The 26,930-nt window shown below is 43.8% G+C and overlaps 1 protein-coding gene across 2 annotated transcripts in view; it reads left to right on the top strand.

The window, feature by feature from the left end:
* MTRES1 (mitochondrial transcription rescue factor 1) overlaps positions 1 to 26,125 on the top strand; it is a 47,981-nt gene extending 21,856 nt beyond the window's left edge. Inside the window, exons 2-5 of one of the 2 annotated variants that reach the window (XM_060030152.1) lie at positions 13,315 to 13,381; positions 19,370 to 19,851; positions 21,479 to 21,551; positions 25,616 to 26,125. In XM_060030152.1, the coding sequence (XP_059886135.1) occupies positions 19,382 to 19,851; positions 21,479 to 21,551; positions 25,616 to 25,795 (723 nt within the window). In that variant the 5' untranslated portion in view covers positions 13,315 to 13,381; positions 19,370 to 19,381 and the 3' untranslated portion in view covers positions 25,796 to 26,125. Of the gene's footprint in view, positions 1 to 13,314; positions 13,382 to 16,680; positions 17,041 to 19,369; positions 19,852 to 21,478; positions 21,552 to 25,615 lie in introns of those variants that run through there. The other variant, XM_060030151.1, reaches the window with a different exon arrangement.
* Positions 26,126 to 26,930: the final 805 nt, after the last annotated feature.

The following is a 26,930-nucleotide window of genomic DNA, read 5'->3' as shown; positions in this document are numbered from 1 at the left end:
CTCAAATTATCTGAGTATACCCTACTCACTGACCAACACGTAAAGTTCTGAGTCCTGATTTTCAGAGTTAAGAAACAGATTCAAGTACTATATAAAAGGAGGCTAGGGATAGCATTTACTCATTACAGCAAAAATCAGATTTGTAATTTCTAAGAATGTGTGCTTTAGTGCAGTACACACACAAGGGGAGTGCAAAAAAAGATCAGATACTGGAACCCCATGACACCTGAAGATGAGAATACTACAACACAACAACTAAACTAATCTGGGGGACAGATGGCAGTAACATTATAAGCTTGTACTCTGGAACATGTGAGCTTGAGATTATTCAAGTTTAGTTCTTCATATAACAGTTAAAACTGCCTGATAGTGAATGAGTGAATTTAACTTGGCCTTTTGTGATATCGATTGTTTCTGTCCTCTCTCCCAACTCCCTGTATTGGTCATTTCCCCACCAGCTGCTTAAAAGAAAACAAAGCCCATTTAATAGTGTGCCAGCATTTGAAACGCCACCAATCTTCCCCCTTTAGACTCAAAGCAAGGCTTATTTCCTGATCAGATCCTAATGGTTTATCAAAAGTTCAACATTGAATTAGTAGCCTTGAATTTTAAGGTTTACCAACATATGACACAATTACCTATGGTGGTTCTTTAATCTTCACCAATTTTTTTCCCTTAGCAAAAAAGAGAGTTTCCAGGGCTTCCCTGGTGGCGCAGTGGTTGAGAGTCCACCTGCCGATGCAGGCGACACAGGTTCGTGCCCCGGTCCGGGAAGATCCCACATGCCGCGGAGCGGCTGGGCCCGTGAGCCATGGCCGCTGAGCCTGCGCGTCTGGAGCCTGTGCTCCGCAACGGGAGAGGCCACAGCAGTGAGAGGCCCGCATACAGCAAAAAAAAAAAAAAAAGAGAGAGAGAGTTTCCATAACCATGCCATAGGATTTGCTTCCATTCAAGCTCTAAATATACACAATTCAGCCATATGGAATTGCTGTCTTTATAGGTTAAAAATGGTTACATATCAGCAATCTCATGTGGTTCAACCTAATATAAGTACACCCAATATACCTGCCATTTGCAACAACATGGATGGACCTGGAGGACATTATACGAAGAGAAATAAGCCAGACACAGAAAGGAAAAACTGCATGATCTCACTGATATGTGGAATCTAAAAAAGTCAAATGTAGGGACTTCCCTGGTGGTCCAGTGGGTAAGACTCTGCGCTCCCAGTGCAGGGGGCCCAAGTTTGACCCCTAGTCAGAGAACTAGATCCTGTACACATGCAGCAACTAAGAGTTCACATGCCACAACTAAGACGTCTGCATGCTGCAACTAAAGCTCCTGCATGCCACAACTAAGACCTGGTACAGCCTAAATAAATTAAATAAATAAATAAATAAATAATTAAAAATACAAAAGTCAAATACATAGGAGCAGAGAGTAGACTGGTGGTTCCCAGAGTTGGGAGGTGGAGGAAATGAGGAGATGTTGGTCAAAGGATACAAAGTTGCAGTTCTGTAACGTGAATAAGTCATGGGGATGTAATATACCCTATGATGATGGTAATTTATAATAGTGTACTGAATACAGAAATTTACTGAGAGAATAGATTCCAGGTGCTTTCATCACACATACAAAAAGACTATATGAGGAGGTGATATGCTAATTAGCACAACTATAGTAATCATTTCACTATGTATATGTATATCAAGTCATCATGTTGATGAAACTTAGAAGCTTTTGCACAGCAAAGGCAACCATAAACAAGGTGAAAAGACAACCCTCAGAATGGGAGAAAATATTTGCAAATGAAGCAACTGACAAAGGATTAATCTCCAAAATTTACAAGCAGCTCATGCAGCTCAATATCAAAAAAACAAAAAACCCAATCAAAAGATGGGCAGAAGACCTAAATAGACATTTCTCCAAAGAAGATATACAGATTGCCAACAAACACATGAAAGGATGCTCAACATCATTAATCATTAGAGAAAATGTAAATCAAAACTACAATGAGATACCATCTCACACCAGTCAGAATAGCCATCATCAAAAAATCTACAAACAATAGGGCTTCCCTGGTGGCCCAGTGGTTGAGAGTCCACCTGCCGATTCAGGGGACGAGGGTTCGTGTCCCGGTCTGGGAGGATCCCACATGCCTTGGAGCGGCTGGGCCCGTGAGCCATGGCCGCTGAGCCTGCGCGTCCGGAGCCTGTGCTCCGCAGTGAGAGAGACCACAACAGTGAGAGGACCGAGTACTGCAAAAAATATATATAAAAACAATAAATTCTGGAGAGGGTGTGGAGAAAAGGGGACCCTCTTGCACTGTTGGTGGGAATGTAAATTGATAGAGCCACTGTGGAGAACAGTATGGAGGTTCCTTAAAAAACTAAAACTAGAACTGCCATACAACCCAGCAATCCCACTACTGGGCATATACCCTGAGAAAACCATAATTCAAAAAGAGTCATGTACCACAATATTCACTGCAGCACTATTTACAATAGCCAGGACATGGAAGCAACCTAAGTGTCCATCGACAGATTAATGGATAAAGAAGATGTGGCACATATATACAATGGAATATTACTCAGCCATAAAAAGAAACGAAATTGAGTTATTTGTAGTGAGGTGGATGGACCTAGAGACTGTCATACAGAGTGAAGTAAGCCAGAAAGAGAAAAACAAATACCGTATGCTAACACATATATATGGAATCTAAAAAAAAAAAAAAAGTCATGACGAATCTAGGGGCAGGATAGGAATAAAGATGCAGACCTACTAGGGAATGGACTTGAGGACACAGGGAGGGGGAAGGGTAAGCTGACACAAAGTGAGAGAGTGGCATGGACATATATACACTACCAAATGTAAAACCAATAGCTAGTAGGAAGCAGCCACATAGCACAGGAAGATCAGCTTAGTGCTTTCTGACCACCTAGAGGGGTGGGATAGGGAGGATGGGAGGGAGTGAGATGCAAGAGGGAAGAGATATGGGGACATATGTATATGTATAGCTGATTCACTTTGTAATAAAGCAGAAACTAACACACCATAGTAAAGCAATTATACTCCAATAAAGATGTTAAAAAAATCATCATGTTGTATACTTTAAATGCATACAATATTTATTAAAATATAAAAATAAAAATTTTAGAATACACATGATATATAAATCAGTGCAATCCTCCTTCATTCTTCCTGGCCATTAAGACAATAATAAAAAGATTCCTAGTTACCTGTACAATATCCATCCAAATACAGATGTTGAAATTGTGGGACAGCAGAAAATGAATGGTGGCAAGGCACATGTTTATGGAAACTTAGAACAAATTATAGATTCAGACCATGAAAGACTGCCCTTTATAATCTTCTAAACCACATTGTTCAAAGAACTGAGAATTCCACTGGCCAAAGAACTTTTCCTTTTCCTTTTACTAGAAAACTATAATTTTTGGTTTCTCTTTCAGGCTAGGGTAGAGAACGAATAAGAAGCGCATTTATTTTTTAAAAACTGCCACCTAGGGCTTCCCTGGTGGCGCAGTGGTTGACAGTCCGCCTGCCAATGCAGGGGACACGGGTTCGTGTCCCGGTCCGGGAAGATACCACATGCCGCAGAGCGGCTGGGTCCGTGAGCCATGGCCGCTGAGCCTGCACATTCGGAGCCTGTGCTCCGCAATGGGAGAGGCCACAACAGTGAGAGGCCTGCGTACCGCAAAAAAAAAAAAGACGTTCTTTTCATTAAAAGGCACCGTAAGGAAAGTAAAAAGACAGCCACAAACTAGGAGAAGATATTTGCAACATCATAATCAACATAGATCTGTAGCACAGAATATATAATAAATTCCTACAAATTTATAACTTGAATTTATAATCTTTCTATTATATTAATTTATAATAGATAAAAAGAAACTGCCTGTTTTAGTTCCTAGGGCTGCTGTAACAAGTTATCACAAACTGGGTAGCTTAAAACAACAGAAATTTATTCTCTTACAGTTCACGAGGGCAGATGTCTGAAATCAAGATATCAGCAGAGTTGGCTCCTTCTGGAGGCTCTGAGGGAGAATATGTTACATGCCTCTCTCCTAGCTCTTGGTGGTTACCATCAATCCCTGGTATTCCTTAGATTGTAACTGTGTCTCTCCAGTCTCTTCCTCAATCATTATGTTGCCGAAAACTCGGCCTCTGTGCGCCAGTGACGAATCAAATCTTGAGACAGAGTTTTGGGTGAAATAGAAAAGAATAGCTTTGTTGCTTCACCAGGCAAAGAGGGATACAGTGGGCTCATGCCCTCAAAACTGTGTGTCCCAACCCAGGGGTATTTGGTGAGGAGTTTTCTAGCAATGGTTCAAGGGCGGGGTTGATGATAGGGATCAGGGTGTGTGCAGGGCCTGCATTCCTTTAATCTGGCCTCAGGTGGTCTCCTGATGAGCTTCTGTGGTTCTCCAGGTTATCAAACTGTGACCTTCTCTCTGGAATGAAGAATGCTTCATCAAGGAGTTAACATCTTCCATTTCTTGGGGGTTTTAGTTCTGCAGAAGAGCTCAAAGATATTGTTACTGTGTCCCTTGAGGGGGAACCAGGATCCTGTCCCAAGGCTTCACTATTTCTCACTGCTCCTCCCTTGTCTCTGCATCCCCTCCCTTCCCTGATTGGTAACTGTTAGAATCAGCCCTTTGGGACTCAGGGAAGGTTATGGAGGCTGGAGCCTGTTCCCTACAAACAGGGAACGTGGGACATAGAAAGGCTTCCATGCCCAGGAGCCCCACAGGGCCATGCTTGTTTTCAATCACATGGCCTTCTTCCCTTTGTGCATCCTCTGTGTCTCTGTATCCAAATCCCCCTCTCTTTTTTCTTATAAAGACACCAAATATTGGATTCAAGGCACACCCTAATCCAGTATGACCTTATCTTGATTACATCTGTGAAGACCGTATTTCCAAAGAAGGTCACATTCACTGGGACTGGGGGTTAGGACTTGAACATATCTTTCAGGGGGACAAAACTCAGCCCACAATATAGCCCAACAGAAAACATAAAAATAGAAGCCCCAAATGGGCAAAACAGATGTAGAGGAAACAAAAGTTGCTAATAAACAAATAAAAAGATGCTCAACCTCATGGGTTATCAGAGAAGCACAAATTAAAAGCACAATGAGATACCATTCCATATCCACTCGATTGGTAAAAATTGTTGGAAACAAGTAAATTAAATAAATGTGAATGAGATAAGAGTTTTTAGTCAAACCCTTTAATAATTATATTTTATGGTATATCTGCTTAAAATAGTTTCTCCGAAGCTTTTTGGTAAATGAAACTTTTAGTTTGCTAAGTTAAATTACGGCAATTCATTGAATGTCTAGATCATTTCTAAATAAGATAAAATACGGAAACATTCATTGCTAAACAAGTCTAACTACTTTTGTCATCTTATTACAGAAAAACTAAAGATGTTTAAGTTAATTAGAAATGTCTTATACCACATTGAAAAAAAAATGCTATGAGAAATTATGATATTGTTGAGGAAGAAGAAAGTTTCCTCTACCCTTCTGGGTTCTTCTGGCTGGTCTAAGAATTAAATGGACATGAGGCAGATTAACAGGAGAAACTCAAAATTTAATAACACGTATACATGGGAGAGGCCAAGGAAAACTGAGTAAGTCACTAAAATGGCTGAAGCCCTCACCTTAAATACCATCCTCAGCTAAAGACAAAAGAGGATGGTGAGAGTGAGGAGAGTCAAGGTTACCAGGAAAAGCACAGTAAACAAGCATGATTGTGATGCAGATTGAAGGTAGGGCCTTCTCCATTGATAAGTTTCTAGAGATTTGGTCATCCTCTTCTTCCAGGCACAGAGAGGGAGACACCCTTACAAATGGAGATTTCTCTTACAAATGTAAATGTTTCTTACAAAAGGGCAACTTCAGAGCCCTTCCCATGTCTGTGGTTTCTCAGAAAATAACCAGCATTTAAAATTATTATGCCAAAGAGACATATTTTAGGGTAGTAAATTTTGCTCCCCTACCATAGGTATTCATAAGTTTGCCAATCCAAAAAAAAAAATACTAGTATAACAAACAGTTTAAAATTGCTCACATATTAGTTTTCACTAGAAATTAATGCTTCTAAGGTTTAAAAATTCTAATTAATGTATGTAATTAAAATTACTAAAATTAATAAAGAAACATTTTTATATGCAAGGAAGAAAAAAGTATAAAGAATGGAAATGCATTTTGTTAAAAGAAAGTATTTTTGTCCTAAAATGAGATTAAAGAAAAAAGGGGTGGGGGGAAGCACAGGACAATCTGAGTGTAAAAAAGGGAGTTATAGAAGGTTTGTGGAAAAGGAACCTTGAGAAGAGAGTTATGCATAGTCAAGATGGCTGGGATTGGAATAAATTTAATTGAGTGAATAAATTTTAATATCAAAAGTAAGCTGGTGCAAAGCTAGAATTTGGTTCTACCTGTTGAGAGGGCAAGGTTTTCTTGAACCAGTGATCTGCCTTTGATAACAGATTGTAGAAGGTTCTTTACTTTTTAAGTAATCCATTGTAACAGTCTGTATTTGCCTTTGAAATCTTTTGTCACTTTGTTGGATGGTGTAATTAAATATTGTTTAACAGTGACCTATGATCCTATTTGACTAAGTGTTTTAAAACCTTTTTGATATTTTTGACAAACTCCCCCAAAATCGAATTCTAAATGAAGGGTTATTGACCTAGAAATAACTTTGAGGTTTTTTTCTAGAAGCCCCTGGAACACCTTGAGAGATTTGTTTTCTCTCCTTGTTAAAGAGATATTAACTAATTAGGCTTATTTGGTGTTAAATTACACAAGGAACATTGTCAAATGAGTGATGATAAAGCCTCTTAGGTTATATTGTATGGGTAAATGTTATTAATATAAATGTTCTAGAAATTATACGAAATTCCTAGAATTCTAATGTGTCTTGGTGTAATGGTATCAGTCATAATTCTAGTAACATCTTAAAATGTTGTATGTCAGAGATAACTGAAACCCAACAGGACCCTTGTGGGGCCCTCAGGGACACAAATCCTTTCCATATCCCTCATTTCTTCTTTGTAGGAAATAGGCTTTATTCAGCGCCTAAGACCTTCCCTGAGTTCCAAAGGGAAGATTCCAACAGTTTTAATCAGGGAAGTAAGGGAATGCGGAAACAAAGGATAAGCAATCAGGAAACGATAGTGCCGCGATTAAAGCTGGGTCCTAGTTCCTCCTCAAGGGATACACAGAACAATATCTTTGAGTTCTTCTACAGGAACTAAGGGGACTTTCCTGGCAGTCCTGTGGTTAAGACTCTGGGCTCCCCATGCAGGGGACACAGTTCAATCCCTACACTCGGCCAAAAAAAAAAAAACAAAACCAGGAACCAAGGCCCCACCCAGCTGGGGGATGGTAACTTCAGGCTGAGCACACTCCTGGAACAGCACCCTGCTACCTCACCACCAACCAAGCAGAGGAAAGTCACACACCCTTAAGCCCTCACCCCAAATTTTGCCTATAAAAACCTCTCCCCAAAAGCCATCAGGAAGTTTGGGGTTTTGAGCACAAGCCACCCGTTCACCTTGCTTGGCCCTGCAATAAACCTTTCTCAAACTTGATATTTTGGTTTGTTTGGTCTCACTGTGAATTGGGCACCTGAACCTGTGTTCAGTAACATAACCAAACTCCTTTGCCAATTGCATTGTAATTAGATCTTTAACCATGCCTTCTTTTTCTTTTTTTTTTTTGCGGTACGCGGGCCTCTCACTGCTGTGGCCTCTCCCGTTGCGGAGCACAGGCTCCGGACGCGCAGGCTCAGTGGCCATGGCTCACGGACCCAGCCGCTCCGCGGCATGTGGGATCTTCCCGGACCGGGGCACGAACCCGTGTCCCCTGCATCGGCAGGCGGACTCTCAACCACTGCGCCACCAGGGAAGCCCTAACCATGCCATTTTAAGTCTTTTGTCATTTACAGACTGTTATAGTTTTATTCTGATGTTTTGTAAATTGCTTTATCTTCATGGAAAGAACTCTGAGTACACATTTCTGATAACTTTAAGATCATGACTTTTGTTTGAAAAATTGCTGATTCTTTTTAATGTCTTGTTTTTCCAGATTGGAGGAAATTTTCTCTTTTCTCTTAAGCTAACTCTGATTTACAGCAATTTGTAGATTATATCTTTGTAAGCAGAATTGAAACATTTATCTTTTTTCCCCCTGCCTGATCCCTCCAGATTTTGGAAACTTCGTGAGTATTCAAACACAACTCTCCAAACTAATATTTCTAATTTTTCTCCCACTTTTGACTTGGAATCATTGAGAGCCAGTGCTGTGCCTTTCCTGAAGCCCTGCAAATTGAAACTGAACAACTTAGATATAAACTTGAGAGAGATCACCAAAACAGTCCATGTTTAGAAAATCTTCATGCCTATTGCTGTGCAAGTCACTCAGAAAGTTTACCCGATCACCCAATGACATCATCAGAAACATTCGAACTGCAAAAGGTGCTTTGACCCCTACATCTAGACTGCCCTCCAGACTCAGACTGAAACAGAGCAGGACCCTTTGGGGCTCCTGGTCACAGAAGCCTCTCTCAGTCCCCTGTTCCTTGTTTGTAGGAAATAGGCTTCAGCCTCCATAACCTTCCCTGAATTCCAAAGGGCACGTTCAAACAGTTGTTAATCAGGGAAGGGAGGGGATGCAGAGACAAGTGAGGAGTGGCCAAGAAACAACAGTGCAGGCTTGAAACAGGGTCCTGGTTGCACCTCAAGGGATACACCTGACAAAATCTTTGAGCTCTTCTGCAGAACTAAAACCCCGAACAAATGGAAGATGTTAACTTTTTTTTTTTTTGGCAGTAGGCAGGCCTCTCACTGTTGTGGCCCCTCCCGCTGCAGAGTACAGGTTCCAGACGCGCAGGCTCAGCGGCCATGGCTCACGGGCCCAGCCGCTCCGCGGCATGTGGGATCTTCCGGACCGGGGCACGAACCCGTGTCCCCTGCATCGGCAGGCGGACTCTCAACCACGGCGCCACCAGGGAAGTCCCGATGTTAGCTATTTGATGAAGCATTCTTCATTCCAGAGAGAAGGTCAGAGTTTGATAACCTGGAGAACCACAGAAGCTCATCAGGAGACCACCTGAGGCCAGATTAAAGGAATGCAGGCCCTGCACACACCCTGATCCCTATCATCAACCCCGCCCTTGAACCATTGCTATAAAACTCCTCACTAAATCTCCCTGGGTTAGCACAGAGGGCATGAGCCCACTGTGTCCCCCTTTGCCTAGCAAAGCAATAAAGCTATTCTTTTCTACTTGACCCAAAACTCTGTCTCCGAGATTTGGTTCGGCACCAGTGAATAGAAGCTGAGTTTTCGGCATCAAGACTGGCTTTATAACTCCCTCCAACCATTAACTTTTATTTTCGTTCTGTCTCTGTAGAAATGCTTCTTATTAAGTACCTAACTGCTTGTACCCTTAGGCCTAACTTTGAGAGCCCCACCTCTCTTTTGAAATGAGTAACTGAACTGACCTAGTGTCAGGACTAAGAGACTGGTTCAGTGAGATGAAACCATCTACCAACTCACCTTCTGGACATGAAATTTCTTAAAAGTTTCAAAGGTGGTCCCGTAGGGGAGCAAAACTTGCCACCCTAAAATACGTCTCTTTGGCACATTAATTGTTTTAAGCTGGTTATTCTCTGAAAACAGCAGACATGGGAAGGGCTCTGAAAACCGACTAGGAGTTGTCCTTTTGTAAGAAACATTTACATTTGTAAGAGAAGTCTCCATTGGTAAGTGTGTCTCCCTCTCTGTGCCTGGAAGAAGAGGATGACCAAATCTCTAGAAACTCTTATCAGTGCAGAAGGCCCTAACTTAAATCTGCATCACATCACCCTTGTTTACTGTGCTTTTCCTGGGAACCTCCCTTAACTGCCTCTCCTCATCCTCAACATCATCTTTTATCATTAGCTGAGGATGGTATTTCAACCATTTTGGTGATTTACTCCGTTTTTCTGGGTCTATCTCATGTATACATGTTAAACTTTGATTTTCTCCTGTTAACAAATAATAATAAATTAAAAAAATAAAAAGGCGATTCATAAGCACATTTTCCATTATATCAAAACAAAACCCAAGAAAAAACCTAGAAAGAAGTCATAGTCCATCAACAGAAAAATAAAAAATAAATTATGGGGCTTCCCTGGTGGCGCAGTGGTTGAGAGTCCGCCTGCCGATGCGGGGGACACGGGTTCGTGCCCCGGTCCGGGAAGATCCCACATGCCTTGGAGCGGCTAGGCCCGTGAGCCATGGCCGCTGAGCCTGCGCGTCCGGAGCCTGTGCTCCGCAACGGGAGAGGCCACAACAGTGAGAGGCCCGCGTACCGCACAAAAAAATGGTACACTAACACTATGGAGTATTATAAGTGGTAAAATAAGTGGGTGAACTACAGTTGCCAGCAACAAAAGGGTATATCTTGAAACTGAGTCCCCCTGAAACTGAATTCCCTTACCAAGTTCATGATTAACCTCTCTATCCAAAACTTTATTCCTGTTCTTGTTCCCTCTGATCACAATCCTGTGCTAACTGAACACTAATCAACCATAGTCAGATGACTAAAACTGCTGCTGTGAATAGCATCCTTTTTTTTTTTCTTTTTGTAAACTGATTTGGAACAACTGCTTTATTTATTTTAAAAAATTTTTTATTTATTTATTTATTTTTGGCTGCTTTGGGTCTTTGTTGCTGCACGCGAGCTTTTTCTAGTTGCGGCAAGCAGGGGCTACTCTTTGTTGTGGTGTGCGGGCTTCTCATTGCAGTGGTTTCTCTTGTTGTGGAGCACGGGCTCTAGAGCGCATGCTCAGTACCTGCGGCACACGGGCTCAGTACCTGTGGCACGCAGGCTCAGTAGTTGCAGCTCTCAAACTCTAGAGCACAGGCTCAGTAGCTGTGGCACGCAGGCTCAGTAGCTGTGGCACCCGGGCTCAGTAGTTGTGGCTCTTGAGCTCTAGAGCACAGGCTCAGTAGTTGTGGTGCACGGGATTAGTTGCTCTGCAGCATGTGGGATCTTCCTGGACCAGGGCTCGAACCTGTGTCCCCTGCATTGGCAGGCGGATTCTGAACCACTGTGCCACCAGGGAAGTCCCAAGAGCATCCTTAATGTACTAAAATTGCTAGCATAGATATTGTCATAAACACATCGACGCACATTGTTTCTCGAGGGTAAGATGAGCTCACAGATCCCTGAGCCATGGACCACCTGACCAGAGAATCATAAACCAGAGACATCCTGACTCTCAGAACTATAATTTAAGAAATGTCACAGAGGGAATTCCCTGGCAGTTCAGTGGTTAGGACTTGGCCCTTTCACTGCCGTGGCTTGGGTTCAATCCCTGGTTGGGGAACTGAGATCTCACAAGGCTTGCGGCATGGCCAAAAGAAAAAATAGTCACAGAGGTGTCACAAGATGATTAACCCCAACTTCTTTGTTCTTTCCCTTTAAAACATCCCAAACTCAAAAACCAAATTGGAGTATATCTGAGGCTTGTCTCCCACTCCCTTGCTTGGTGCCCTGCAATAAACACTGTATTTTCCTTCATCACAACCTGGTGTCAGTAGATTGGCTTTGCTGCACTTCAGGCAAGCGGACTCAAGTTTCGTTTGGTAACATAGAAACCTAATGTTGAGTGAAAGCACAAGTCATAAACATATAGTATGTTGATGACATATAGCCATCATACGTGTGACATTTAGTATGACACAATTTATGTAAATTTTAAGAACAAAACATGCCAATACATTGTTTAGAGAAACACATGCATGTGACTTTTTAATTAAAAAAATTTTTTTTTAATTTTTTATTTTTTTGGCCACACCACAGGCTTGTGGGATCTTACTACCCTGACTAGGGATTGAACCTGGGCCGCCTGCAGTGGAAGCACAGAGTCTTAACCACTAGACCACCAGGGAACTCCCTAAAAAGCTATTGTTAAAGAAAGCAAAGGCATCATAGACCCAGATCAGAAGCATGGGTACTATGGCCACTACACTGCACAACCCCAGGGGTGCCATCTCCACTGCAGTTAATTTGAATGGCGCTGCAGATGAGTATGAGTGAGTTCCTAGAGTTATGCACGCCCATACGTAGTGGTACTGGCATTTACCTTCGGGACAGGCAAAAGGAAAAGACAACTATTACAAAGAAAAGTGGGCAAAGGATATAAACTGGCAAATAAAAGAAGAGAAACCTGAAGAGCCATCAAATACATAAAAAGATATTCAATCTTACTACCAATCAGGGAAAGTTTACAAATTAAAACAAGGTACCATTTTTCATCCATGAGACTGATAATACTTAAAAATCTGATAACATGAACTATTAAGAAGAATGGGGGGGGGGGCTTCCCTGGTGGCACAGTGGTTAAGAATCCGCCTGCCAATGCAGGGGACATGGGTTCGAGCCCTGGTCCGGGAAGATCTCACATGCTGCAGAGCAACTAAGGCCATGCGCCACAACTACTGAGCCTGTGTGCCACAACTACTGGAGCCCACAAGCCTAGAGACCGTGCTCCACAGCAAGAGAAGCCACCACAATGAGAAGCCCGCGCACCGTAACGAAGAGTAGCCCCCACTCACCGCAACTAGGGAAAGCCCACGTGCAGCAACAAAGACCCAACACAGCCAAAAATGAATGAATGAATGAATGAATAAATGAAGAATGGGGGAAAATATTATGTTCATGAGCTTGTGCAAATGTAAATTAGTAAAATTAGGCCATTTTTTAGTAAGATTAAAGAAAATATAATTACTTTTGGACCCAGAGATTCCTATTCTTTTTTTTCTTTTTAAAAATATTTATTTATTTATTTATTTTGGCTGCACCAGGTCTTAGTTGCGGCACATGGGGTCTTAGTTGCAGCATGCATGCGGGACCTAGTTTCCCGACCAGGAATCGAACCCAGGTTCCCTGCATTGGGAGCTCGAAGTCTGACCCACTGGACCACCAGGGAAGTCCCCAGAGATTCCTATTCTAAGTAAACACCCTAGAGAAAGTTTCAAAGGATGATACCTCCATAAGTAAATTGCTGCAATGTTTGAAAGAAACTTTAGGAAGGAAACAACTGGGAATAATTTATATATGAATTGTATAAAGGAGCCAGAATATATGTATAAACATGGAAAGAATCTCAAAAATAAAGTGGACTGAAAAAAGTATCACTACATTATTTCTATTAAATTTTTTAAATTTTAAATATATCTTAGCTATACATGACATGATCAGAACTCGTTAACATGTTGTGTTTGTGTGCTGGCAGGAATGATACGGAAGAGTGAGAAAGATTCAGGAAGGAGGAGACTCTAAAGAGTAAACGCCTTGAGAAGGTGAGAGAGGGTGGGGGTCAGAGTGGAGGGAGGGGGCTTTGGAACTGATCACGCTTAAAATATCTTTCTTTGGTGATTAGCTAACCTTGAGGTTTGTGATCAGTGAGGCAGTGGAAAGAACTTTCTTCTCCAGGTAATTTTTCTTCATTTAAACAAGGAAACAAATAAATAAGTAGTAAATTGTAAGAGAAAATAAAAGAAAGTAAAGCCTATAACAATGTTGAGAGTATGGAAAGTAAGGCTGCTCCTCCTGCATTAAAATACAATGTTAAAGTCACCTCAGGCCCCAATGAAAAGTGCTCTGATTTACTCATCACTTTATGTAAAATTAAATATTTGAGCTAAATTAAAAGCTGGAGCCCAGGGACTTCCCTGGTGGCGCAGTGGTTAAGAATCTGCCTACCAATGCAGGGGACAAAGGTTCGAGCCCTGGTCTGGGAAGATTCCCACATGCTGCGGAGCAACTAAGCCCGTGCACCACAGCTACTGAGTCTGCGCTCTAGAGCCCGCAAGCCACAACTACTTAGCCCATGAGCCACAACTACTGAAGCCCACGCACCTAGAGCCCATGCTCTGCAACAAGAGAAGCCACTGCAATGAGAAGCCTGCACACAGCAAGGAAGAGTAGCCCCCTCTCGCTGCAACTTGAAAAAGCCCGCGTGCAACAACGAAGACCCAACGCAGACAAAAATAAAATTAATTAATAAAAAAAAAATTGAACTTCATTTAAATAAATAAATAAAATTAAAAGCTGGAGCCCAGACTTGTAGGCTCAACTCTGATTTCAATTCTCAGTGTCTTTTGGTCTGACCCAGTGCAGCAGCCCTGTTGATGGAGTAAAAATTTAGTCCACTAGGTGGTCTAAACCAGTCAGAACTACAGTCGCTACAATGTACTACAGCAGGGGCAGGTTTCTGTGAAAAAATTAAAAATCACAAATATGTGTATACACACATATCACTTCTTAATTTCACAGCAGTTTTTTATATTAATTAGCATTTTAAAGTTAAAAATCAACTTGATTCATCTAATGAAATGTTTATTTTGTTTTAAAGGCCAGTGACTAAGTTGATTTTATGTAATCCAATAGCACTGTATTCTTTTTTTTTTTTTTTTTTTTTTTTGTGGTATGTGGGCCTCTCACTGTTGTGGCCTCTCCCGTTGTGGAGCACAGGCTCCGGACGCGCAGGCTCAGCGGCCATGGCTCACGGGCCCAGCCGCTCCGCGGCATGTGGGATCTTCCCGGACCGGGGCACGAAACCCGTGTCCCCTGCATCGGCAGGTGGACTCTCAACCACTGCACCACCAGGGAAGCCCCACTGTATTCTTTTATCTCCTTCCATAATCACCTATAACCATACAGCAATCTTGTCAGTTTATAATAATAATGATTAACTCCTATTCTTGGCAGATTTAACAATATATTAAATCTGTAGTACAGATTTAACGACCAGGAGGATCCCACATGCCGTGGAGCAACTAAGCCCATGTGCCACAGCTACTGAGCGTGCGCTCTAAAGCCCACAAGGCACAACTACGGAGCCCAAATGCCACAAGTACTGAAGCCCGCGCGCCTAGAGCCCATGCTCCACAACAAAGAGAAGCCACTGCAATGAGAAGCCCACGCACCGCAACGAAGTGTAGCCCCCGTTCGCCGCAACTAGAGAAAGCCTGCACGCGGCAACGAAGACTCAAAGCAGCCAAAAATAAAAATAAATAAAATTAAAAATTTAGTAAAAAAAAAAGATAGCTGTTAAAAATGGGCAGAAGAACTGAACAGACATTTTTCCAAAGAGGAAACGCATATGGCCAACAGACACATGCAAATATACTCGACATCATGAATCATCAGAGATATGCAAATTAAAATCACAATGAGAGCCGCAAGAGGGAGGAGATATGGGGATATATGTATATGTATAACTGATTCACTTTGTTATAAAGCAGAAACTAACACACCATTGTAAAGCAATTATACTCCAATAAAGATGTTAAAAAAAAAAAAACCCACAATGAGATATTACCTCAGACCTGTCAGAATGACTATCATCAAAAAGAACACAAATAACAAATGTTAGCAAGGACTGGAGAAGAGGGAACACTTGTACACTGTTGGTGGGATGTAAATTGATGCAGCCACTGTGGAAAACTGTATTGAGGTTTCTCAAAAAACTAAAAATAGAACTACCATATGACCCTGCAATTCTACTCCTGGGTATATTTCCGAAAAAATGCAAAAACACTAATTTGAAAAGATAACATGTACCCCAATGTTCACAGCAACAGTATTCACAGTTGTCAAGATAGGGAAGCAACCTAAGTGTCCAACTTGGAGGATGGACTTGGAGGGCATTATTCTAAGTGAAATAAGTCAGACAGAGAAAGACAAATATTGTATGATATCATTTACATATGGAATCTAAAAAACACACCAGCTAGTGAATATAACAAAAAAGAAGCTGACTCACAGATGTAGAGAACAAACTAGCTGCTACCAGTGGGGAGAGGAAAGAAGAAGGGTCAATATAGAGATAGAGGATTAAGAGGTACAAACTATTAGGTATAAAATAAGCTACATGGATATATTATACAAAATGGGAATATAGCAAATATGGAGTATAACTTTTAAAAATTGTGACTCAGTATATTGTACACCTGTAATTTATATAATATTATACATCAACTATACTTCAATGAAAAATAAATTACTTAATTATTTATTTTATTTTTGGCTGCATTGGGTCTTCGTTGCTGCCTGCAGGCTTTCTCCAGCTGTGGCGAGCAGGGGCTACTCCGTTGCGGTGCGTGGGCTTCTCATTGTGGTGGCTCCTCTTGTGGAGCACAGGCTCTAGGCGCGTGGGCTCAGTAGTTGCGGCACACGGACTCAGTACTTGTGGCACACGGGTTTACTTGCTCTGCGGCTTGTGGAATCTTCCCCAAGCAGGGATCAAACCCTTGTCCCCTCACTGGCAGGCAGATTCTTAACCACTGTGCCACTAGGGAAGTCCTACTTAATTAATTAAAAAGAAAAGCTTTCTTCAACAATGTGGAATCAATCACTCAGCGTGCGCTTCCCGCTCAGCTCAGAGCTGGCCCTGTCCTCTCTCAGCAGCCCTCCTGGCGCAGTCCTCCGAGGCGCGGCTTCCAGCAGGAGTCGCTGTGCCGCTGCCATCGCCGCCGTGCCAGTGCGCACCGCCCAGCCTGCTCTCACCGCGCCGGCGCCGGCGCCGGCGGAAGGGGAGGGGCAAGGGCAGGGCGGGGTGTGGAGTCCGGCGCTCGGCGAAGCCCTGGGGTGGGGGGGCGGGGCGGGGCGGGGAGGGGGGAGAGGCGGTGACGTACAGGTAACTGCGCCCCTGCCCGGCGTGCGGTGGCCCCTGTTCGCTCCCGTTTCTGTTGCAAGCACATGGGAAATACGGGCAGGGCGAGCTCCAGTCCCCCTCCCGCGCTCCTGCCAGGTCTCCGCGTGAGTCTCTGGCGTCCTGCCTCAGCCGGGCCAGCTCGGGACGCCCCGTGGATCCGGGAATTCTTAGGGGCCTTGCGAACCCGGCGGGCCGAGGCCGTCTTGCCCTGGGCCCGGCCGTTCCTGTTGGCTGCAGACGCAGACCGCGAGCTCGAGGACTCTGGTGTCCAGTTTCCCTTGACCTTGAGGACCCGGGAAGGTGCGCAGCCCGACGGGGGTAGGGAGGGAGCGAGGGGAACATGACCTTGTCTCAGCACTTGGTCAGCCTCTGAGGTCTCCAAAAGAAGAGAAGATTTTTGCTTGCAGTTGAACTAAAAGCAGTTAAATCAGGCTTTCCATACGGAGTAGTTAATAGGCCTAGGAACATGGAGGGATTTCAAATGTCCCGCAGGTCAAGGACAGCGTTGCCTCTACATTCCAGTCGTTGCTTTTCTTACAGCCTTCGGTTAGTTCACCGATTTTATGTCTCTCCTGAAGATTTCACTCTAAACCTTCAGGCCTCCTTCCGTGATACTCCCCTTACATCCACGCCGTCGCCAAAGAAATCTTTTAAAAAGCACTCCTATCAGATCACTTCCCTACTTAAGGTCTTGCTATAGTTCTCATGCGTTCTGGGTAAGTCCAAGCTTTGATAGGGAAGGCCCTTGGAGATCTAGCCTCTTACCCATCAGCCCAGCCCCATCATTGTTCTTCATTCTAATGCACCGTTTTTTTGACCTACTTTCACAGTATTTAATTAAGCACTTACCATGTGTCAGGCACTATTCTGGGCACTTGGGATTGAGCAGTAAATTATATAACATAGCAGATAAGTGCTATTGCAAAAGAAAGTAGAACGGGGCAAGGGGAGATTTGGAGGACAAGACACCTGTTAAATGGAGTTGGAATGAGTAGACCTCATTGAGGTGAAGGTGATTTGTCCATGCAGTTATCTGGGCCAAGAGTGTTCTGGGCAGCTGGAACAAAGGATCTACCCAGAAGTGTGCCTGTTGTGTATGAGGATCCTCAGGAAGGAGCTGAGTGAGCATGGGTGAGAGAGGCAGGAGATGAGGTCAGAGCGGAAATGAAGGGGATAGATCACACAGGGACTGTAGGCCAAGGGAGGGATTTTGCTTTTCTCTGTGCTTTTATAAGGTTGTGAGGGAAGGAGTGACATGATACAAATTACTTTTTAAAAGACTCACTCTGACTGCTCTATGGAGAACACACTGTAATGGAGCCTTTGTAGTAATCCTGGTGATAGATGGTGGCCTGAATCTGTGGTAACAGTGGGAATGGTGAGAAGTCATGGGATACTGGACATGTTTTGGAGATAAGCCACATGATTTCCTGACATTATGGATCTGAGTACGGGGGAAAGAGAAGAGTCAAGAGTGACTGGAAGCCTTGGTTCTCAGGAACTAGAAGGGTGGAGTTACCATTAACTGAGATGGGGAAGGCCACAGGTAGAGCAGATTTGGGCTTAGAGATATATCAGGAGTTTGTTTCTGGGCCAATTAAGTTTGAGGTGCCTGTTATGCACCCAGATGGAGATGTCGAATAGGCAGTTGGATATTTTGTCAGGGTTCCCAAGACCACCCCTAGGTTCATTGATTTCACTAGGAAGACTCAACAGGACTCAGCTGTGGGTCATGGCTATGATTTACTACAGCAAAAGGATACAACATGCAAGGTAGAAGATGCATGGGGCAAAGTCTGGAGGGAACCAGGTGCAGTCTTCCAAGAGTCCTCCCAGTGGAGCACACAGGACATGTGGCATGTCAGCACCTCTGCCTCAGGAAACAATTACCTAGTTTGTGGGTCTCCAGGCCCCTTCTTTCTCTGCTAGCTACTGCCTCTGTTAAACAGTGGGAAGAAGATGTGAAAGGAGGTGAAATGCAGATCTGTACAGTTTGCTCATTCCTAGCTCTGATTTGCTGGAGTTGGAGATTGAAATAAAGTTTAGAGACTCACTGGCTTTCATGAAGTCATGATCTGGTATCTTCTGCAAAGTCAATATTGTAAGGATGTAATGTATGTCAGTAAATAGTCTTTCTTGTCCTGAGATTTTCCTTTTTAAAATAAATCATTGAGGGAGTTCCCTGGTGGCCTAGTGGTTAGGATTTCTGCTGTGGCCTGGGTTTAATCCCTGGTGGGGGAACTGAGATCCCCGCAAGCTGCATGGCACAGCCAAAAAAAAAAAAAAAGAAAAAAAAATCATTGAGAACTATTGTTAATATTTTTCAGTAGCAGTCAGTACCCAAGCTAATTTGGGGGAGTGAGAAGAGTAGAACCAGTGTTTTCATACGTATTAGTATCTAATTCAACCTTCACGACCACCCTGTGAGGTCAGCACGTTAATTACAGCCGGAAGACTCACCTAGTACAGTGTGCATGGCCCTTGGTACATGTGGACCAACATGGCCTTTTGTAGGAGGAAGCATAAGTACAGTACTAGATGTAAGGTGTTCATGGTGTGTATGGTTTATGTTGTAAGAATACCAGGATAGCACACTTGGGAAGTAAAACTGAATTATTGTCTGTTTCAGGTCGTATGAGCCATGGCTATGACTAGCATCAGATTGCCCAGCAGCGTTTTAAGAAAGCCAGATGCCTGGATTGGGCTCTGCGGAGCGCTACGAGGGACACCTTCACATAAACACTGTGCTTCCTGGAATCGATACTTATATTTGTCTAATACCAAGTTAAATGCTTCAAATTATAAAACATTTTTCCATAACATTTTCTCACTGAGACTCTCAGGGCTTTTAATATCTCAAGAATATATTTTCCCATTTTCCATAAGACTCAAAAGTAATGTAAGCTCTAAAAAATCCACTAAAAAGACTCTGCAAAAAGTGGAAGATGAAGGGGACTCTGATGAAGAGAGTGAGCATCATGAGATGAGTGAGCAGGAAGAGGAGCCAGAGGACGACCCCAGTGCGGTCAGAGACCATAAGGACCTGGACAAAGTAGTGCAGTCTTTCCGATATGATGTTATCCTGAAGACAGGCCTAGATATCGGGAGAAAGTAAGTATATGCGTTTTAATACAAAATCGCTTGTCCGCTTGTTGGTTATTTTAAAGCAGCATTACCAATTACATGGCTTATATTATGGTGAAGAGTAACCATAGATGTGAAAGGATCTTATAGGTAATCTGTTCCAATTATTTCATTCTATAGATGAGAAAACTAATTCCCAAAGAAGTCAAGTGACTGCCTGCAGGTCCCACATGGCATATTTCCTTGATTCTAAGACACAATCAACTTTGTAAGATGAACCATTGATGTAAAAACAGCTTCTTGGGGAAAAAAGGAATCACCATGTTAGATGTATATAGCAAGCATAGAATGCACCTGGGTTTCACAAACGCTACAGTGAGAAGGTACCTCTTAGAATCAACAGAAGCAGTATAACATAGTGGTTAAGACTGCAGGCTTTGTAGCCAGACTACTGGGGTTTCAATCCTGGGTTGTGTGTGACCTTGGACAAGTTACTTAAAATCTCTGTGCAGTTTCCTCATCTGTAAAATGGGGGTAATAGAACCAGTTTTAGAAGGTGGTGGCTAGGATTAAATGAGTCTGTCTATCTACCTAAAGCATTTATAACCGTGTGTGGCACACAGTGGGTACTCGGTATGTTAGCTATGATGATGAAAATACTACGTGTGTTCATATATAGTGCATAGAGACACTAAGTGTAACTTTCAAGATTTCTTTAATATTCTCATTCCTTCTCTGCTAGACTAATTGTATAAGAATAGTGATCCTCATTGTTCATTCATTCCTTTAGCAATCATTGTGTGCATACTGCATGCAAGATAAGAACTGTGGTATGAATAATAAATTAAGAAAGATTCCCTTGTGTAATTTGTATCTTTATGTTCTGATTTAAAGGCATAGCTGAGTTTTTAACTCTGAACCCACAGGCACCCTGGTCGGGACTTGAATGTTCTCTGAAATCTGGCAGGCTCACGAGGGGCCTCTCCCTCTCTCACAGTAGTAACTGCTGCTGTTCTTATTAGGAGAACCCCAGATGTCAGTCGCCTGGAGTCAGAGCACTAAAACGAAAGGGCACTCGTTTTTGTCTGTATCCTGCCCTGGTCTGGTTGTCCCAGTGATCAAATTCAGAGAGATCAGCAGCTGCTGGATTGGCACTTCCCCATCCTCAGTGCAGATTAGCAGAGGGTTTCTCAATAGCCTCACCATACATGGGGTGCCTGGTTTTTCTCACAGCACGTGAAGGGAAGGGAGTGCCCACTCATTATGGCTGTCGTGAATCACAGGCGCTACCACCTCTAAGGTGACTGCTGTAGGGGGAGTCACGTGGAGAGCACCGGGCCCATCCTGAATGCGCTAGATGCGGGTTCCAGCCCCCTTGGAAACCCCAGCAGGGCGCTGGTTACCTGCCTGCTAGCGCTAGCAGGTCTTTGCAGCAGCCAGCGTGTACTCGGCAGTGCCCTTTGGTCTCCCTGTTTAGATGTATATGGAAGCAGTTGACTTTCACTTTCCCAGCACCCAGAATGGAGATTTTGTGGGGAGGCCAGTCACTGTCAGGATAAGCATTACAAACAGCTGGTACTTTTCTCAAAATTATATAATTGTTTTGAATATATTTCTATTTTAAAGCACTTTGATTTTTTTCTTCTTTTTTTAGCAAAGTGGAAGATGCATTCTACAAAGGTGAACTCAGGCTGAACGGGGAAAAATTATGGAAGAAAAGCAGAACGGTGAGTTTTGTTGTTGTTTTTTTGGCTGTGTTGGGTCTTCATTGCTGCGCGCGGGCTTTCTCTAGTTGCAGTGAGCGGGGGCTACTCTTAGGAGAGGTGCGTGGGCGTCGCATTGTGTTGGCTTCTCTTGTTGCGGAGCACGGGCTCTAGGTGCGCAGGCTTCAGTAGCTGTGGCCCGTGGGCTCAGTAGTTGTGGCGCACGGGCTTAGTTGCTCTGCGGCGTGTGGGATCTTCCCAGATCAGGGCTCGAACCCGTGTCCCCTGCATTGGCAGGCGGATTCTTAACCACTGCGCCCCCAGAAAAGCCCACAGTGAGATATTATGACAGCCAGATATTTTTGTCTGTTGTTCTTCCAGTACTCAGTTAATGCCTCCCCCAGTTTCCCCCGGGGTCCTTCTTTGGGGCATCAGTGGCTCCTCGTGTATGTCTGTCTTGCCCCCTCTAAGGTCTCCCTCAGGCCTGGTCACACAGCTTCAGTTACACAGACCACTTGCTCTTTGCAGCCATAATGACTTTGAGATGAAGCTTTCCCTTTCTTTACAAAATTTTAAGACAAGTCACTATCAGAACTGGCAAAAATCTATTAAACTTCTAAGTCATTAATGTTAGGCCCGTGAAATCATAATAATCAGGCTAAATCCATGTAGAGGTTTCTTTGGCCTGCTGTTACCTGAGCAGATGTGCAGTTCTGTTCAGCTCAGCAGTAGCCCCCAACCCCCAGTACCTGCTGGATACACTGCTCTGTGTGCAGGGCAGCCATCAAAAAGAAGGTTTCATACTTCCTGACAGCTCCACATCAGTACTATTGTTAAGTGAAAGAATCACCCACAAGTGTTATAAGAAAATGTATTTCTAGTATCCAGTGTTATAATAAATGATATATATATTCTTTTAAAAATGAATTTTTGTAAAAAGTTACATATATACATATATAGAATTAAAATATTAATACTACTAGTATTTATCTTTGAGTGGGGCACTGTGGGTTATATGTTCTTCATGCATTTTATTTTCTGAATTTTTTACGAGTATGTTTCACTTTTGTAATTGGAAAATATAATGATAGTAAAAGTTAACAAAACAATTTTAAAAAGTATATGACAGAGACCCTTAAAAAGTTTGGAAGACACAGACCTATGAGGCATTGGCAGACATAATCTAACTCTTAGTCAGTGTCCAGGGAATAAATGTTCCAGGGAAGTTAGACACACTTTTTTTTTTTTTTTTTTTTTATTTTATTTTATTTATTTTATTTTTTTTTTTTAGACACACTTTTGAAGGTTGTTTTTATTTTAGCTTCTTTCATATTTCAAACACTCCTGGGATTGGAGGACCTGAGCTGCATCCTGTACCCCTGGGACATGGGAGGGTGTGAGCCATTGGCCACGGACCTGGGTGAGCACTGAGGCTGTCTTCAGTCTCTGCTCCCCAGACTCAGAGTGGTTCTTGTAGCTGAGTGGACAGGAGGGGGGATCCCCAGTGCTTGTCTTGGCCGCCAAGTCACAAGGCCCAGATCCCTCTGATGGCACCTGACCTGACAGGTTCAGAATGCAGGTGTCAGTCCTTGCTCAGTGAGCTGTAGGAAATCAAGCACTCCAGACATGCACCTGGAGATCAGGTCCTTCTTGTCCCTTAATTGCTTTTTCCTGCTTGTAGCCCAACCCCCTTCTCACCAGCCACAGTGTTCCAAAGACAAGATCTGTTCTTGGTGCACAGTGTCTCTGCCAGGGCCTCATTTACAGACACCATAAATCTATTTTTCTCCCTGTGCTTTGAGATATTGTTAACTACAGTCTAATTGCTGCTTCTTCATTCTGCCTTGGGTGTTCTGTTGTCTTGGCTGCCTTCCAGATTTCTCCTGAGGGTCAGCAAAGGAAGGGGCCAGCATTAACACTCGGCTGCCTTGTTACTAGGAGGCCTGGTAGCCATAGTAACTGCAGCTAAGGGGAGATTGGAAATGTAGATGCTTGGAACAGCCCCTAATTCCAGCCAGTTTTGCTTTGTGCCTACTGTGCCGTCTCCCACGGTAGAAGGGACAGGGCTTTGCAGGGAATGAGGAACACCTCCCCTTCCGTGGCCTGCTCCGTGGGGCCTGAGCCTGGCTGCTGGCTGAAGGGTCAGGCGCCTGTCTGATGCTGCAGCTCTAACCCTGGCTGCCTGCAGCTGAGCAGAGCTTTTCTGTGAGTTGCACACCAGATGGGGCCCAGAGTGCTGTGGGTGCTGGGTAACTGTTGACCTAAATAGAGGGTGTATGGAGCCCAAATATGGGACTGAAGCCTTCCTAACCTCACCTCTCCCTGGGATTCACCGGGTAAAGGAGAAACATTGCTTCCCTATTCTCTGCCCTAGAAGAAAGCCACCAGAACGATCCACTTTCCTCTTAAGGGGCAGACATCACACATAGTATATCCACGAAAGGATACATGAGAAGGGTTGCCTTTTTCTCTGTATACCCTTTTATACCTTTTTTTTACGTATTGTATCATGTGCTTATATTACTTATTAAAAAATGAATTTTAATGACACAAAGTTATGCCAAAAAAGGTAAAGCAGAGTTCCCAAGCCGTGTATTTCTGAACATTGATTTTAAATGTCTACACAGTTTGGGCAAATGGTCATTTAAAAAATAAAAATTGAATCCAGCAGAACTTCAGGAGGACTGACCGCCCCTCCCCGCAACTCCCCACTCCCCCCTCTGCCCAGCCCAGATGATGCCTTCAAACCCACAAGGAGAAGTGGTCTTCATGCCTCGCTGTGGTTTGAGTCTCTGCTTCTCAGCCCAGAGGGGAGAGTTAATGGTTTAAAATTAGCCCCTGGGAGTTTTACATCCAGCTGCCTGGATTGACCAGTGTGGCATCATGGTGAGCAGGCATGCATTCCCACGTTGTAGACTTAGTATTGGGCCTACGGAAGCCTTGAGTGGGTGGCTTGCTCTAGTGAGGTACAGATATCCCAACAGCGTGAAGTTAGACTGCCTCAGGGCATTCATCGACAAATGAGGCAAACATAAGCATTTGGCACCATGCTCCTTAAACAGAAGCCCCCAAGTAGGCTTTTGAATGGGTACCTGTGCCCACTTAGAGTCCATGGCCCACACATGGAGGTCTGTCCCTGTCTTTCTGTCCATCGCTTCACCACTGCCCCCATCCTTGGCTTGGAAGCGGTGGTGAATGGTCTGAGACGGCCTCTGGTCATCCTGGCTTGTGTTCTAGTAGAAGCATGTGGCACCTGGGTCAGTTTATCCCCTTCCTGAGTTGCTGGGCAGATCCCCTGGGATCCTGAGCTGCCAGGACCAGGTGTCTCATGGGCTGTTTGCACCGTGGCAGCACTGATGTGACTGCCCCCAGGGCATGTCCTGCACTCGCTCAACCCAAAGCTCCCATCTGGACAAAAATGGGTTTGACCTCAGCCCTTTTAACCCAAGTCAGCATCCAGCTCGACCCTCTTTTCTGTGGCATTCCATCCTTGTGCGTTGAGTCCTGTCTCCTTGATGATGTGGCATCACTGGCGCTAGCCAATGCTGGAAAGCAGTTTATTTACTTCGATTTCTTTAGGAGATGCAGCTGACCGTTGTTCCACTGTGACAGATTTCCAACAAATTGTGCCCTGTCCCCAATGATGTAGCTTAACTGTGTTGAAATCAGTGAAAGTGTTACACTGAAAATTGTCTTCTCAGTGCATGTAGTAATTACTGTGCTCATAATCTCTAAGGTTGTGCCCCGCTTCATCTTTTGCCACTGTTACAAAATAAATGCTTCCATTCAAGTGTTTCCTGAAGTCATGCAATAGACAAAACTGAAGCCACACAGGCCCTGTCCACGAGCAGCCAGTTGTCTCAGCCTGAAGGAGGGACACTGGCCCCTACTGAGCCACATGGTTCTGAGGCATCTGCCCGGAGAGGGGGGGCCCTCTCACCTGGAAGCACTAGGGAGAAGTGACCATTACAGAGGAGTCACCTGTGCCCTGGGTGGTGGTCGCCCAGTGAAAACTCAAAGGAGAGATGTTTGCATTGGCCGAGTTTCCCAAAATGTAATGAAGGTTCTGTTTTCTTTTTAATTTTCAGGTGAAAGTGGGAGATACATTGGATCTTCTAATTGGAGAGGATAGAGAAGCAGAAACAGAGACAGTGATGAGGATTCTCCTGAAAAAAGTGTTTGAAGAGAAGACCAGCAGTGAGAAATACAGAGTGGTGTTACGGCGGTGGAAACAGTTAAAATTGCCTAAAAAAAGTACGCTCAAATAAATGGATTGCTTTTTAGCGATAAAGCTGCTTTCTAGTGGTGGGGGAAGGGGCCAGGTTAAAAAGAGGACGTTTTTATTAAAATAAGGTTCTCCTACCATTTGTGGAATCTCCTGAGCCAATTTTGTGGAAGTCAGCATTCGTATCGCGGCTCCTATAGACGCTTCCCTTGGCCTGGATTTCCCTCCCAGGCTTGATTTGTCCACAGTTTGACCTCGTGAGCATGAGTGAGACATGTGCTGAATGAACTAAGCCCAGAGAGGGTGTTCATGACCAGCCTGCTGTTTCCCACGTTAACTACCTCAGGAGGCAGTGCAAAATAAATTGGCCTTGTTCTTAGTGTCATTTCAGTTTTATCCCTGTCAACCAGCTTCCCTGGGTTCAGGCTTCTTAAGGCAAAACCAAGCCAAGTCAAGGTCCCCTTTATCTCCTTAGGGGAGCAGCACTGGGAGACCCCTTTATCCACTGGCCTTTCTGAATTACCAACATGTTGGCCTTAGTTCCCTTCAGTTTGTCTCCAGAAGTCTGGATAGTAAAGTTGTTCCAACTGATTCCAAATGGGCTAGTTAGGGCCCATTTAAAATTAATTGTTTAGGGCATGGGGTTGATAGACTAAGGCAGCTGGAGGCCTTTTGTATGGCATGCAAATTAGGAATGGCTTTTACATTTTTATTTTTATTTTTTTTGTGGTACGTGGGCCTCTCACCGCTGTGGCCTCTCCCGCTGCGGAGCACAGGCTCCGGACGCGCAGGCTCAGTGGCCATGGCTCACGGGCCCAGCCGCTCTGCGGCATGCGGTATCTTCCCAGACTGGGGCACGAACCTGTGTCCCCTGCATCGGCAGGCGGACTCTCAACCACTGCGCCACCAGGGAAGCCCGGCTTTTACATTTTTAAAGGGTTGTTTTAAAAAAAGAGAAAGGAACATATGGCAGAGACCTTACGTAGCCCACGAAGCATAAAATATTTACATTGACCTACAGAAAGCAAGTGATGACCCTCCCTGATTTAAGCGATGGTTTACTTTTCAGGTGAAAGTAGAAAATACACAGATTTTATCAGTAAAGAGAATAAAGAATCAGAGACTAATTATTCTAATTCTCAAGAAAGTGTTATAAAAGGGACTAAAAAAATAGAGTA

Source organism: Delphinus delphis, chromosome 14 (genome assembly GCF_949987515.2).
Source record: "Delphinus delphis chromosome 14, mDelDel1.2, whole genome shotgun sequence".
NCBI classification, from domain to species: domain Eukaryota; kingdom Metazoa; phylum Chordata; class Mammalia; order Artiodactyla; family Delphinidae; genus Delphinus; species Delphinus delphis.
The sequence above is the reverse complement of the archived record's forward strand: the minus strand, read 5'-3'. Positions and strand labels throughout refer to the sequence as shown.